This window comes from Ooceraea biroi, chromosome 10, assembly GCF_003672135.1.
Source record: "Ooceraea biroi isolate clonal line C1 chromosome 10, Obir_v5.4, whole genome shotgun sequence".
NCBI lineage: Eukaryota > Metazoa > Arthropoda > Insecta > Hymenoptera > Formicidae > Ooceraea > Ooceraea biroi.
This window is the reverse complement of record NC_039515.1, coordinates 6,655,311-6,672,231: the sequence shown is the minus strand read 5'-3', so window position 1 is coordinate 6,672,231 and position 16,921 is coordinate 6,655,311. Positions and strand designations below refer to the sequence as shown.

The following is a 16,921-nucleotide window of genomic DNA, read 5'->3' as shown; positions in this document are numbered from 1 at the left end:
TCGCCGGCATTGCAAATTGGTGAGCATTCTCCTGCCTCCAAATTTCGTCTAAACTGAAAAATTGAAATATGTTCTCGTTATTTATGAATTCCCATCGTCGATGAACCAAAGAGAGAAGAAAAAAGTTGAAAAGTGCCAAAATGGTGGAGCTTAGAACACAAAAGTACGATTTTTAGGCAAAGTTTTTGAACTTTTTCATGCAAAAATAATTGTTTAACTTAATGTTTTTATGAATATTAAAGGTTCATCGACGATGGGAATTCATAAATAACGAGAAAATATTTCAATTTTTCAGTTTGGATGAAATTTGGAGGCGGGAGAATGCTCACCAATTTACAATGCCGGCTGCACTAAGACGCCTCCAGGACGACTTCTACAGGCGATATATTCAAATAAAAAAATAATTTTTTTTATCTTTAAACACGTACTAATAAATGCATCAAAGTTTTATAATGATCCGCTGTATAGTTTCTCCAAACAAATTCGTAAAATTATACCTTATTTTCAACGTTCTAAAGCAGGCTCCCCCCTTAAGGGGATGCTGGAGTTGCTAGTGAACTATTTTTTTACTATAGCGATGGTAATTGCAGTTTCGAAAATTCTCTTTATTGCTTGTGCAGTATAAAAAATCCTTTTCCACAAATGAAGTATAGATAGAAAGAAAGTCCGCTCTACAGGACTTTATATTCAAAATGGAACAAAGTTAGAAAAGACAAATTCAAGTTTTTAACTTTTTGCCATTTTGAGTATAAAGTCCTGTAGAGCGGACTTTCTTTCTATCTATACTTCATTTGTGGAAAAGGATTTTTTATTCTGCACAAGCAATAAAGAGAATTTTCGAAACTGCAATTACCATCGCTATAGTGAAAAAATAGTTCACTAGCAACTCCAGCATGCCCTTAAGGGGGGAGCCTGTTTTAGAACGCTGAAAATAAGGTATATTTTACGAATTGTTTTTGGAGAAACTATACAGCGGATCATTATAAAACTTTGATGCATTTATTAGTACATGTTTAAAGATAAGAAAATTATTTTTTGATTTGAATATATCGCTTGTAGAGGTCGTCCTGGAAGCGTCTTAGTGCAGCCGCGTCGCCGGCATTGCAAATTGGTGAGCATTCTCCTGCCTCCAAATTTCGTCTAAACTGAAAAATTGAAATATGTTCTCGTTATTTATGAATTCCCATCGTCGATGAACCAAAGAGAGAAGAAAAAAGTTGAAAAGTGCCAAAATGGTGGAGCTTAGAACACAAAAGTACGATTTTTAGGCAAAGTTTTTGAACTTTTTCATGCAAAAATAATTGTTTAACTTAATGTTTTTATGAATATTAAAGGTTCATCGACGATGGGAATTCATAAATAACGAGAAAATATTTCAATTTTTCAGTTTGGATGAAATTTGGAGGCGGGAGAATGCTCACCAATTTACAATGCCGGCTGCACTAAGACGCCTCCAGGACGACTTCTACAGGCGATATATTCAAATAAAAAAATAATTTTTTTTATCTTTAAACACGTACTAATAAATGCATCAAAGTTTTATAATGATCCGCTGTATAGTTTCTCCAAACAAATTCGTAAAATTATACCTTATTTTCAACGTTCTAAAGCAGGCTCCCCCCTTAAGGGGATGCTGGAGTTGCTAGTGAACTATTTTTTTACTATAGCGATGGTAATTGCAGTTTCGAAAATTCTCTTTATTGCTTGTGCAGTATAAAAAATCCTTTTCCACAAATGAAGTATAGATAGAAAGAAAGTCCGCTCTACAGGACTTTATATTCAAAATGGAACAAAGTTAGAAAAGACAAATTCAAGTTTTTAACTTTTTGCCATTTTGAGTATAAAGTCCTGTAGAGCGGACTTTCTTTCTATCTATACTTCATTTGTGGAAAAGGATTTTTTATTCTGCACAAGCAATAAAGAGAATTTTCGAAACTGCAATTACCATCGCTATAGTGAAAAAATAGTTCACTAGCAACTCCAGCATGCCCTTAAGGGGGGAGCCTGTTTTAGAACGCTGAAAATAAGGTATATTTTACGAATTGTTTTTGGAGAAACTATACAGCGGATCATTATAAAACTTTGATGCATTTATTAGTACATGTTTAAAGATAAGAAAATTATTTTTTGATTTGAATATATCGCTTGTAGAGGTCGTCCTGGAAGCGTCTTAGTGCAGCCGCGTCGCCGGCATTGCAAATTGGTGAGCATTCTCCTGCCTCCAAATTTCGTCTAAACTGAAAAATTGAAATATGTTCTCGTTATTTATGAATTCCCATCGTCGATGAACCAAAGAGAGAAGAAAAAAGTTGAAAAGTGCCAAAATGGTGGAGCTTAGAACACAAAAGTACGATTTTTAGGCAAAGTTTTTGAACTTTTTCATGCAAAAATAATTGTTTAACTTAATGTTTTTATGAATATTAAAGGTTCATCGACGATGGGAATTCATAAATAACGAGAAAATATTTCAATTTTTCAGTTTGGATGAAATTTGGAGGCGGGAGAATGCTCACCAATTTACAATGCCGGCTGCACTAAGACGCCTCCAGGACGACTTCTACAGGCGATATATTCAAATAAAAAAATAATTTTTTTTATCTTTAAACACGTACTAATAAATGCATCAAAGTTTTATAATGATCCGCTGTATAGTTTCTCCAAACAAATTCGTAAAATTATACCTTATTTTCAACGTTCTAAAGCAGGCTCCCCCCTTAAGGGGATGCTGGAGTTGCTAGTGAACTATTTTTTTACTATAGCGATGGTAATTGCAGTTTCGAAAATTCTCTTTATTGCTTGTGCAGTATAAAAAATCCTTTTCCACAAATGAAGTATAGATAGAAAGAAAGTCCGCTCTACAGGACTTTATATTCAAAATGGAACAAAGTTAGAAAAGACAAATTCAAGTTTTTAACTTTTTGCCATTTTGAGTATAAAGTCCTGTAGAGCGGACTTTCTTTCTATCTATACTTCATTTGTGGAAAAGGATTTTTTATTCTGCACAAGCAATAAAGAGAATTTTCGAAACTGCAATTACCATCGCTATAGTGAAAAAATAGTTCACTAGCAACTCCAGCATGCCCTTAAGGGGGGAGCCTGTTTTAGAACGCTGAAAATAAGGTATATTTTACGAATTGTTTTTGGAGAAACTATACAGCGGATCATTATAAAACTTTGATGCATTTATTAGTACATGTTTAAAGATAAGAAAATTATTTTTTGATTTGAATATATCGCTTGTAGAGGTCGTCCTGGAGGCGTCTTAGTGCAGCCGCGTCGCCGGCATTGCAAATTGGTGAGCATTCTCCTGCCTCCAAATTTCGTCTAAACTGAAAAATTGAAATATGTTCTCGTTATTTATGAATTCCCATCGTCGATGAACCAAAGAGAGAAGAAAAAAGTTGAAAAGTGCCAAAATGGTGGAGCTTAGAACACAAAAGTACGATTTTTAGGCAAAGTTTTTGAACTTTTTCATGCAAAAATCATTGTTTAACTTAATGTTTTTATGAATATTAAAGGTTCATCGACGATGGGAATTCATAAATAACGAGAAAATATTTCAATTTTTCAGTTTGGATGAAATTTGGAGGCAGGAGAATGCTCACCAATTTACAATGCCGGCTGCACTAAGACGCCTCCAGGACGACTTCTACAGGCGATATATTCAAATAAAAAAATAATTTTTTTATCTTTAAACATGTACTAATAAATGCATCGAAGTTTTATAATGATCCGCTGTATAGTTTCTCCAAACCAATTCGTAAAATTCTACCTTATTTTCAACGTTCTAAAGCAGGCTCCCCCCTTAATAAGCAAACGGCATCGGGAATGATGGCGAGCTGGAGCTCGCGACCACTCGCGACTCTAATCGGAAAATAAGAATTAATAGACGCTATTTCCGACCGCGCGTCTGGCCGCGTCGCGCGCGCAATCGATTCCGAGTTCGCGAGTTCGCTGACCTTGTGATGAGAGGGATGTCCCGTGTGATTGGCGGAGGTGTGATTTCCGGCTGGAATGGAGGCCAGCTCCTCGATCGTGAGCTCCGCCAAGGCGTCGTTTCCGCCGCTGCAGCCACCTAAAAGACCGCCGGCGACGACGCCGCCGACGCTACCACCGCCACCGCCGCCGACGCCGCCGCCGCCACCGCCACTTCCCGAACTGACGCCCCCGATGCAGCCGCCATCCGACCTCGCGACCCCCGACGGCCGACTCTTCTGCACCCGCCTCGAGGTCACCAGTTCCTTCACCCCCGACAGCTCTCGCCGCGAGCCGCCCACGTACCTGCGAAACCAACCCGAAATGTCGTTGTTATTATTTATTAGGATTATTATTACCAAGAAATTAATATCGGGGTAATTTGGCCATGTAAAAAACTATCGTTTAATTGGCGATATTTTATATCTCATTTACATAAAAGAGTACTGCACATGAATGCGAACAGTTTAGAGAGAATTTCATAGAAAATGTCGCCGATACTTCCGCGGTTACTATTTTCTTTGTTACTACAATAAAATCGAATGGTCTTTTTGTACAGCAGCGTGTCACTTTTTCCTCTGTCTCCGATATCTCTTTTTCGATATCGCAATTTCGACGTTTTAACTGCGATTTTAACGACGGAGGTGCATCGGTGGTTTGAATGAAATCAGCGATCACGGTTTTATTTCATCTACATCGAGTCTATTTACATCTTTTCCGATATATATTATAAAAATGTGCTGTAATTTTCTCATTAACAGACTCAAATGCTTATTTTTTGGAGATAATGAGGATTTTTCTGGTCTATATCTTGTTTCGTTCGGTGATTTCGTTTGTTTCAGTATTTCGCGTTTAAAATATCGAATACGTAGTGCAATTTCCGAAAATTACTATTAACAAAAATCAATATCCACGTTAAGTAATACAGTTACATAAAATTTCCAGCGCAAGCTACCTCTCAGAATTTCGATTTAATAACCAACGTTTGAAGGGAAGCCAGATATATACTTAGCAAAGATATATTTGCATTATTTAATAGCACTTGACGAGCGATATTTCCGGTGATTTATCGCCGTCGCCTATCATCTTTCCGGAAGAAAGCGTAAGAATCAAATAATTTGACGGAGTTTTGCTTACTCAGCGAGAAAAGAATACGCGACAGCACGATGACGAGAGGGAACGCGACGGCTTTATTTTGCGGTGGGATTTATGGCGCACGCGGGTGTAAATATTTTTTTCAACGCATATTGGTGGCGACGACAAAACACGTTCTCCCCGCGCGTTATTCACGGCGATAATAATTATTAATCCTCAGCGCTGGACCGACGCGAAAAGAGGATGGTGGCGGTTCCGCCGCTTTTGTGCGACTCGCGAAAATTGCCCGCGAATGTTTTTCGCATGTTTGTTTATAAATCGGTGCATCGTCGACGTCGCATTTTGTCGCGATATTTTATTCACGCGCTTGCGTCTCGAATTCGCCTATTTGCCTATCGCAGAGATTGCGGAACGTGAAAGCAGAAGGATACCTAATTACAAAGCGTAATAATTTACAAAGCACACGAGAGCTAAAAAATACAAATGTGATGATTTCTACCGAATTCAACGCGCAAAGTAATTAATTGGTATAACCGAGCATAGATATAACAACTTGCAGACTGAATTTGGACCGAATCATCCCTTTATCTTCTTCATCGCAAATTTTTTCGTCATTTTGGAGTTTTCGTGTTAATTTTTCATCGCACACTCTCCATTTACGGGAGCGAACGGGACCCTTGAACGTCGCAGAAAATCGCGGCCTTTCGAGAGCGCAAGAGTTGAAAGAGTTGGTGATATACGACAGTTCACCGGAAAGAAAAATAATAAAAGTGCTCACGATGCTGTTCTTTCGCGCGCGGTTTTATAGCGCGCTTTATAAATTTATCGCGCACGCGCCTTTTTAGGCGATGGTCGTTATTTTAACTGCCCTTACGGCGGCCCGGTCGGGGGTTAATGCGCCTCGTAAAAAAGCGTGCTTAACCCCGGAACCAAGCTGGGACCGAACTGATTCACGAGCTCGACTTCTTGAGAAACAGAAGGGCCACGTGAAATTTCGGCAGGAGCGCGTGAAAGGATGCGAGGCCATCGCGCGCCTCGTAATTACTAAAATTTACTTAATTAACAGTCGCTGAAAAAATTATCCTGCCTCTCGGTTCTCTTAATAATATTATTATTATGGTTAAATATAATCCTTCTCTCTGTTTTCTCTGCGTTCAAATCTAGATAATTAATTGCGCGGGTTTATTGAACATTTACATTGCTGCCACAAATTAGATAAAATTACTGCAGTACTGCGCGAACTAACTTTGCTTAAACAATAGAAAGATTTAACTGTTTTTCTAAAGTTATTATCTCTAATTTCCAAGTTGTAATTTAAAAAGTTCCAAGTTTTGTAGTTTCTAGAAGTACTAATCTCGTTGCACATTAATTCTAATTTTATTTTCACATTATATTTTTAATACTTTGTGATTCTTGTCGACATAGATAAGATCGTAAACAGTAAAGTGCAGACTTCGCGTTACGCTCGATTTTTTCCTCTCCACGCAGCAGTGAACGGCGGAACGTTTTCTTCCTTCCGCTGGACCAACTTCCGGATTGCTTTTCACCTACCGCGTGATCGACGATCTCGTTGATCACTTTGCGCGAATTAAATATTTGCGGAAAGCACGACCGACGGCGGCGGAATTGCGGCGGTAACTTTCGAGCACGCGCGCGATAACTTTGTTTTCGCAAGAAAACTTGTGACTGCGAGCGGAAACTCGGGACGTCGTTTCTCCTGAACACGTTGCTCGCGAAACTTCTTGATTACGAGGACAATTAGCGTCGATAATTAAAAAGTTGCGACCGGCGGAGAGCACATGGGATTTCGCAGGAAGAAAGTCTCGCGAAACAGCGTGAGATAACGGAGCGATAATAAGTTCTATCCTTTACCCAGAGTACTCTGTAACAATCGTGCTTGTTAAATAACTTCGCTTCAAAATTCGTCAACAGATAAATTACTGATAAGCGAAAAAGAAGAATGTTAAGATAAACGTCCCCTTGACATGACTTCTCTAGAGAGTAAAGTTCTTCGATAAATTAAATTAAAATTCAGCATCAATTTCTCTAGCAAGTTTTGAAGAGTCGTCTGCGGCTCGTCTCTGGTGAAGTACTGTTCTTTGGCGTCACGGCAAACGCAAACTTCATCAAGCCTTAACTACACGTCCAACTTCACGAAGCGATACCCGGCCTCGCACTACGACGCGACTTGGCGGATAAAAGGACAACACAAAGAAGACAGAGAAGCTGTCTCGCGCGATTTTAGAGAGTCATCGCGAACTTCGCGAATGCCTGATGGATTCTCCTCGGGAAACTGCGGGGAAACCACTTGAGAAATAATGAGATGGAACAACTTCAGAGAACTTCGTCGCAGCGAGTGTGAAATTTATTATACTCGATTTATTATTTGATGGTTGTTATAAATCAACTTCAGAAGAATCCGTCTAAAGGTGAACTGACTTTAAATGCAGACTTCGTCTCGAATTAAATCGCGACTTTTTAAAAGGAAGTGGAGTTCCTTGAGCTTTAACTATTGAAAGAGCGTCTAAAAAAAGAGTAACTTTCCATCGAGATTATCTTACTGATATAAAAATATAATGTATTTATACATTATATTATTATTATAAAGAATTTAGATTACAAATAAATAAATTACACTTGGAAAAATCTACATTTAAGAGTGTAAGACGGAAGACGAAAAGAACAAAGACAAAAAGAATTCTTCAAGATATATAATTATATTTAAAAATTCTTGATAAACAATACATTAAAGTCGAGTATTTTAAGACGTTTCATCAGATTTCATTCAATAAGATTTCCAATCAGCTCTAAATTTACTTTCTACCCACGAGTAAACGCTAATAAATAAATCACATTACACAGGAACTGCAATTGGTACATTCACACGGTCTAAAGCATGGACGCGCTGTCCTGTGTCAGGAAAGCACGCCTCCTCCCTTTTGCCCTTCGACTTCTCCGTCGTATCCACACCCCATGTTCACCCCCGCGCGATGCCTATGGGTCAACATCTACCATCGACCGTTCGACAAAAAGAAAGGCCGGATAATGCGAAGAGAGATGCGAGATTACCGTTCAAGCTGCGGCCGCGCTTCCAAATCCGGATTCCGGACACTCTCTCCGGATCTTCGTCCCTTTTGCCACCCTCACCACTGAGGACACTGTCACACCGGAAACCGAGAGAGAAAGAGAGACCACCCCTCGAACGAGGGCCTCACCGAACCGGAAATCAGCCCGGTCGCCAATCCGGACTGGGCCTCGCGCGTCTCTTCGACAACGACGAGGACGAGGACGACGTCGTGGACGAGAACGACACTCCCCACCCTCGGTGGCTCGACACGTACTCTCTTCCTGCCTCGTCGTCGGAAAAGCAACCCCGTGGCGACGATCCCTCGACACCGGCAGATCGCGCCACCGCTCGGCGACGTCGGATCGATCGCGTGACGTCACGGCGTCCACGCAAGCGTCGGTTTCGCCGTCGCAGATAATATCATCTCGCCGCCCTGCAGTTCATCTAGATGAATCGCGAACCGGCGTCTCGAATCGCGCGCGCATGTACATACATACGTCGAGAGTCTTTAATTACGCGAATTTTTATGGTGATCCGATAAAATGCGAGTGCACCAAGCGAAAGATGAAATGTATATAGGGGTCTATATAGGGGTGTTTCTTGGTGAAGTCCCACGAAACGCACCCGGAAATATAAAATGTCACGATAAGGACGTCATGTTTCATTTAATACAAATATCTGCTGGATATCTTTAAATACTAAAAATTCCGGTCGCAACTTTTTGATGCTAATCGGAAACGATTCTTCATTGCATTCTTAAGAGTATTAAGGATTATGTTATATTAAAATTATTATATTAAATTAAATTATATTAAATTAAATTTTTTTATTATATTAAATTTATATTATATTAAATTATATTAAAAGTCAGAGAATACAAAAAATTAAATCTTTTATGTATATTATGTTTCGCAATATTGAATATCTTTAAAGAGATGTGCAAGAAAGAAAGAATTCGTAATTAATTTTACATTACAAATCAAGTTCCATCCTGCTTCGAAGCATTACTACATTATTCCTTTTTAAACGACGAATACTTTCCGATAAGTACATAAAATATTATATTGGGTTGGCCAAAAAGTAATTGCGTTTTTTTTATATAAATAAAAGGCGAATTTTTCATGGGAAACAAAAACTTTATTAAACAATATATTGTCCATTTTGTTTGATTATCTTTTGCCATTTTTCAGGCAACTTCATGATTCCGCGCTCAAAAAAGTTCTTATCTTTTTCAGTAAAAAACTATTCCAACAACGATTTCATATCCTCATCAGCAGTAAAGGTTTTACCATTCAAGGCGTTTTGCAAAGAACGAAACAAATGGTAATCTGATGGTGCCAGGTCTGGCGAATATGGTGGATGTGGTAACATCATGGTAACACATCCCATCCAAGCTGCAACAATTTTTCACGAGTGACCAAACTTGTACGTGGTCTAGCGTTATCGTAGTGAAACACAACACCTTTGCGATTCACCAATTCTCGACGTTTCTGTTTGATGGCATCATTTAATTTATCCAGTTGACGACAGTATACGTCTGAATTAATGGTTTGATTCCTCGCAAGAAGCTCAAAATACACAATACCTTTAAAGTCCCACCAGACTGACAGCATAATCTTTCTTTGGTGAATATCTGCTTTTCAAGTGCTTTCAGCAGGTTCATCACGATCTTTTTCGTTTGACGTTGTTGTAGACGATCGATTTTTCGTCGCCTGTTATCATGCGTTTCAAAAATCGATCATTTTCCTCACGTTTCAAAAGAGAATCGCAGATGTCAATACGCTTAGCGAGATGAATTTCTTTGAGCTCATGTGCTACCCAAATATCGAGCTTACTAATGTATCCAAGTCGTTTTAAATGCTTTTCAACACTCGATTTTGATATGTTAAGATTCTCAGCAATCTCTCGTGTCGTTAAACGCCGATTCGAATCGATCAGTGCCTTTATTTTGTCATCATCAATTTCGATTGGCCTTCCTGAGCGTGGTGCACCTTTCACATTAAAATCTGCAGATCGAAATTTAGTAAACCAATTTTGACACTGCCGCAGCTTTAAAGCATCTTCGCCATATACATGACATAACTGTTTATGAGCTTGCACAGCGTTTTTCCCTTTTCGGAAGTAATAAAACGAAATATGAGGAAAATGTTCTTTTTGATTTTCCATTTTGAAATCGACGGCAAAGAAACAATTGTTAACGAAATCGCGTACTTTCTTTTTCTAAAACAAGCTTGAACCGTGAGTCGTTAACCTACATAATGAACTTGCGGTTTAGAATGAAGTTAGTTACATTTCAAGACGTGTATGTCCATCTATTGGAAAAAAACGCAATTACTTTTTGGCCAACCCAATAATATCAAGAAACTTAATCAATAAAAGTCAAGATAATCGAGAAATAATCGAGAAAGTTAACAAACATAAATTTGTTATAGATTACAAATATTTTGAGTGAAAGCGGAATAACTTGAAATACTTTTGCATTTTCCACTTCGCAAATTTCCGCTGACCGTCTACCGCCTTTTCCATCTACGCTAAACGCTGGGCGATAACGAGTATCCTATTGGGTTGTTCGGAAAGTAATTTCGTTTTTCACAAAGCGATGTCGTTAGTCGCGTTCCTCGATACTTAACCTTACTCTAAGCGGCAAATTCGTTTTATATTTTGACAACTGACATTTCAGACGTCATTTAGTATCTTATTGTGTTGAGATCTGTCAAGTAATTGTTTTTTGGCAGCACATCAAACATGGAAAATCAAAGTGAGCATTTTCGTAATATTTTGCTTTTTTACTACCGAAAGGGTAAAAATGCAGTGCAAGCGAGAACAAAATTGTGTGCCGTGTACGGAGAAGATGTATTGAGTGAACGTCAGTGTCAGAATTGGTTTTCGAAATTTCGTACTGGAAATTTCGATTTGAAAGATGCACCACGTTCAAGTCGGCCAATTAAGCTGATGACGAGAAAATAAAGGCTCTGGTGGATGCAAACCGTCGCATAACAACACGCGAAATCGCTGAAAAGTTAAATTTATCGAATTCGACCGTTTACGATCATTTGAAACGCCTTGGATTCGTTTCAAAGCTCGATATTTGGGTTCCACACAATTTAAAGGAAATTGACTTGATTCGACGCATTACCATCTGCGATTCATCGTTGAAACGTGAAGAAAATGAACCATTTTTGAAGCGAATCATAACTGGAGATGAAAAATGGATTGTTTACGACAATGTTAAGCGAAAACGATCATGGTCCAGGCAAGATGAACCTGCTCAATCGACATCCAAGGCAGATATTCATCAAAAGAAGATCATGCTTTCTGTATGGTGGGATTGGAAGGGAATCGTATTTTTCGAGCTACTACCAAGCAACCAAACGATTGATTCGAAAGTGTATTGTCGTCAGCTGGATGAATTGGATGCTGCCATCAAGCAGAAGCGACCGGAATTGGCGAATAGGAAAGGTGTCGTATTCGATCACGACAATGCCGGACCACACACAAGTTTGGTCACTCGCCAGAAGCTTTTATAGCTTGGATGGGATGTGCTACCACACCCACCATACTCTCCTGATCTGGCACCATCCGATTACCATTTGTTCCGGTCTCTACAAAATTCTTTGAACAATGTAAACTTCGATTCAAATGAAGGCGTAAAAAATCACTTGCTTCAATTTTTTGTCAATAAGGAGAAGGACTTCTATGAGCGTGGAATCTTAAAGTTGCCAGAAAGATGGCGAAAGGTAGTGGAACAAAATGGCCAATACATCACTGAATAAAATTTATTCTAAATATGAAAAAACCGCCTTTCATTTTTCCTTGAAAAAACGAAATAACTTTCCGAACAACCCAGTACTTTTACGACACGCTATCAGATAGTGTCTGACACACGTGTCGAGTGCTCGAGTGCGAGGAGAGACGATTGGGGAGACACGTTGCAGCATCCCGATCCCATCAGAATGTGTGTGGAAAAGAGAGGCGCGTCCTACGAATGAGAGAGGCGTTGCAGGACAATGCCGGCAGACTGCTGTCACAGGATGGACAAAGGCGCTTATCTTTCTGCATGCACGAGAGACATTATATCGTGGCTGCGCCCGGCGCGAACAGCCGCCTTATTCTCACGCGGTAAATTGATTTCTCGCTTCGGCGCGCGCGAGCGGCAGCACTTTAAATGGAAGCGCGTTGTTCTCGCTCCGAAGGACGCAACCGAAAGCTGGGACCAATTGTGGTGGGTAATTGTGACGACGAATTAACAATGTGATGCCACATTGCGGAATGAAAAGGGAAAAGTCGATATGTGTGATCACAATAAAATTACGAAAATCCTCATCCTTTATGGGTGCTAATTGTAAAAATATTATGAATGAGATTTATTATTCTCATTAGGAAAATGAGTAATAAAGTTGTGACGATGGAGGTAATTTATCGTGTAAGCATGTAATATGGCAGGATAATAAAATCAATAACTTTATTGGAAGAGCGCGATTTAAATGGACAAAAAATTTGCATAGGATTTGCATTAAAAGTATGAAGATCGTCAGAGATACTGAGAACCCAGCAAACACAAAGTAACAGGTAATATACATTATCTATTTATATAATAGCTACTATATTTATTTATTATATATTTATTAATATAATCATCTCAAAACTGAAACGTGCACTTGTTATTACAAAATAGTGATAATAAATAATTTTAATGTTATTGTTATATCCGGGTTGGACGCCCGAACGCAACATTATAAAATAGTAAAAAGAGTAATTTTTGATCAACCATCGAATATACCTCGCACCATTTGTAGCACCATATATTTATCATACGAGGTATTTCAAACTATGAAAATGTGCATATAAAAATATCGAGCGTGTTATTTTTTCACAGTCGACTGAATAATACTGCCATATATATTCGATGCGTTTATTTTTAAATACATTTCAATGAGCCTTGCCGATGTGGTGAAGCGAAAAAGCTTTCGCAGGAATGCGGTAATCGCCGAAATATGCCGGGGCGCCTTTGTTGCAGACTACACCGGTTTTTCCTTCGACGATAGCGAGGGTCGTGGAAGGATCTCTCTCGCTGAGCATATTGAATTTCCGAAAAGCGCGTCGGGTTTCAAGCGGATGATACGCGGCACGGTCCCGATTATGCCAAAACGAGTTAGGTGAAGGGGTCCATCGTAACCCCCGGCGTTTCCGGAGTGCGTTGCGGCAAACAACATCCTATATAGCGCGCAATATCGTCGCAGAAAGGGTCTTTCTTAATTATCTGCGAAAGTCAAAATTATCTGAAGTGTCGTACGGGTAGATAAAACGCAATGACATAATTATGCCGCTAAAAAGAGATTTTTCTCGTAATTTTAATGTATTGGGTCGTCCGGAAAGTTCGTGCCGATTTTTAATAGATGGCGTTGGAACATGTCTGAATATATCAATGTTATTGAAAACATACGATTTATATACATATGCTTAAAGGTGACATTTCAACGCATCTCTAGGAAAAAAGTTGTTTCAGATAAATTGATTCGTGTCAGTTTTGTACTCTTTTGAAGATGGAAGAAAACAAAGAACATTTTAGACACTTGATACTTTTCTATTACCGGAAAGGCAAAAATACCTCACAAGCAACAAATTCGATATGTTCTGTTTACGGAGAAGGCGCTTTAGCTGAAAGAACCGTACGTAAGTGGTTCGCTAAGTTTAAAGCTGGTGATTTTAACCTTAAAGACCAAGAACGCTTGGGCAGACCCTCTACTACTGATGATGACCAAATCAAGACACTGATCGAAAATAACCCGCGCTACACGACACGTGAATTAGCAGAGATACTGAAAATATCGAAAACCACTGTCCACGATCATGTAGTGAAGCTTGGTTACGTAAGTCGCTATGATGTATGGGTTCCGCATAATTTGGCCGAAAAAAATTTAATGGATCGCATTTCCATCTGCGACTCGCTGTACAAGCGCAACGAAAACGTACCATTTTTGAAGCAATTAGTGACGGGTGACGAAAAATGGATCATTTACAACAATGTAGAACGAAAAAGATCCTGGGGTAAGCGAAATGAACCAGCATTAACCACTCCGAAAGCCGGCCTTCATCCAAAAAAAGTCATGCTCTGTGTCTGGTGGGATTGGAAAGGAATCCTATATTATGAGCTCCTACCACACAACCAAACGATAAATGCAGATAAGTACTGCTCGCAACTGGACGAATTAAAGACAGCGATTCAGGAAAAACGTCCAGAATTAGCCAATAGGAAGGGCGTCGTGTTCCATCAGGACAATGCCAGACCTCATGTTTCTTTAACTACCCGACAAAAATTGTTGGAGTTTGGCTGGGATGTGCTACCTCACCCACCGTATTCACCAGACATTGCACCTTCAGACTTTCACTTATTTAGGTCTTTGCAAAATTCTCTCAGCGGCAAGAACTTCAACTCTTTGATCGACATAAAAAACCACCTTGAGGAGTTTTTCGCCGAGAAACCTAAGAAGTTCTGGGAGAATGGAATCTTCCAGTTGCGTGAAAGATGGACAAAGGTTGTGAAACAAAACGGTGCATACATAAGTCAATAAATATTTATCGACATAAAAAAATGTTGCCTTTGAATTTTCCTTCAAAATCGGCACGAACTTTCCGGACGACCCAATAGAACAGTTTTCATAACATTTTAATAAATGCAAAGTATAATATGAAGTTAGATTGCATTTAACTTTTTGCGTTTTTGTAAAATACAGTTTTAACAAAGATTCACAATTTGGAGTTACAATTCTCGTCTGAACGAGAACATTGAACATTGCCAAAGCGGATTAAACTCTCTCTCGATTCGATTTACCTTCTTTTACGTTTTCGAAAATTGAAACATGTTTTGATGCCCGCTACGTTATCATCGATTTTCGAGAAATTGGAAGATTATTGTGAACGAAACCATCGTGCGACTGGTCGATTAGATATCACAGTGGATATAAAGTGGTCGTTTCGCGGTAGATGCATTTGGCATCACGATACGGAAGAACCGTCTTCCGTAAGTAAAACTATTCGGATCGCCTTTATTCGACATAATCGAGATAATTCATTCTCGATCCCTTACTGATGGGACCGTATTAGCTCTGTATCTTTTTTTATTCTTTTCTTCCATATTGTCTTTTCGCATCTTCCAAGCTTAATAAATTCTTAATAAACTTCACAAAAACAAAACACGCGGAGTCTGAAGTTTAATCCAAACATAATTGCAAATTTTATTCAATATAATATAATGAAATATAAGATTTCATTTTCTACATTCTTTCAATACTTAAAATTTTTATATAATTTTTAATAATTTCAAGAACGCACGAGCAATGATTAAAAAATAAGAATTCTGGTCATGTTACATATTCTTCGTCCACTTTTTTCACTCGACGGCGCAAGCAAAGAAAGCACTCTCGCATTCTTCATCCCTTTGACACCGCAAGCTTCCAGGACATCATGCCTCGCTGGATCCCACGGCAACATCGTTCCACAAGCGGATTAACTTCGCCGGTGTGGTACGCACGGGCGAGTCCGCGGATGTTTGCGGAAGCGGGGAGAATCGCTCTCGCGCATTAATCGGGCGGCCGCGCTTTAATTCGATCGCGGTAAAAGCGGTGCGCGCGGCGTTGAGTAATTGGACGCGCCTCCGGAATTTTGCCTAATTAAAGTCCGCATTCGGACCTTGCAGCGTCTCCCTTGTGGTCCACGTGTGACTCACTCGCTGGAACTCGCACGTGCGAACGGCGCGAATAGACCGTCGTGGGTCAGCTCCCTCATCGTCGAATCGCGCACGAGGCGACCACGAAGGAGGATAATCGCCACGGAAATTTCTGAGAAAAACTCGGGCAAGCACGAAATTCGCCGATTAATTCCCTTGTATCGGCCTGCTCGATCGGAATGCTAATTGCGGCCGCGTGACAGTCGCCGGCGCAAAAAGAAGTTTGCAAGAGTAGCACGAGAGGCTAAAAATCCGCGCGTGAGTGATCGATATTAAAGCGGACTGCCTTCCGCGAAGAAGAACCGCCCGAACGCTTCGAATGGGTTCGTGTTCCTCCGATGGACTCTCTCGCCACTCGGGAAATCTTAATTTGAGTAGACCGGGGCACAGAGTGGAGCTTCGCTAATAATAAAGCACACTCTTGGCGGTCGGGCATCTTGTTGCGAGCACCACGAGAGGACCACGGGCGTGGCGGAACGTAATGAACGAGTCACGATGCGATTCCACTTTGTGCTGCCGGACATCATCTAAACGCTGCCGAAAATAGCGAAGCGGTTCGCGGACGGTGAACGCGTCCTCAAACGACAAGCAGAAAGCTCGCGTCTGCGATGGTCCTCTCGCTTAAGAATCAGATCGAGCAGGATTGATCGAGGCGAGAAGCTTTCTTAATCTGGTCTTCAGTTTTATTCAATTATCCTGAGACGCCGCCGTCGAGACTAGATCGCGCGAAAATCTTAAGAAGCTTTTGTCCGAATAAATGGCACGTGCGAAACGTGTGCTAATGCTTTTCTTATTTTTCCCGGCGATCATTTTCGCGAGGATCAATAGAACCTATCGAAGACCGAGGAGTGAGACATCACGGAGAACGACGGCTTTTCAGCGGAAAGCTTGCGAGAGGCTTAGTCCCGAGCTTTCTTGATCAATACTCGGCGCGCGCTCGGCGTTGCCCACGCGCCGCTAATTTATCGCCGCTTTCTCGCGCGCGTGAATGCAGCGTCGTTGTATAATACCTTTGCACTTCTCTCGTCATCCATATTTCATCTGATAAAAAATGATTC

The 16,921-nt window shown here is 40.1% G+C and overlaps 1 protein-coding gene across 1 annotated transcript in view; it reads right to left on the bottom strand.

The window, feature by feature from the left end:
- The window catches only part of LOC113562816 (loricrin-like), a 29,335-nt gene extending 13,413 nt beyond the window's left edge, over window positions 1-15,922 (bottom strand). The window contains exons 1-2 of the mRNA XM_026973314.1: window positions 15,864-15,922; window positions 3,960-4,281 (exon numbers count right to left, since the gene is read on the bottom strand). Of these exons, the coding sequence (XP_026829115.1) occupies window positions 3,960-4,281; window positions 15,864-15,922 (381 nt within the window). The remainder of the gene's footprint in view (window positions 1-3,959; window positions 4,282-15,863) is intronic.
- Between the last annotated feature and the right edge of the window lie 999 nt (window positions 15,923-16,921).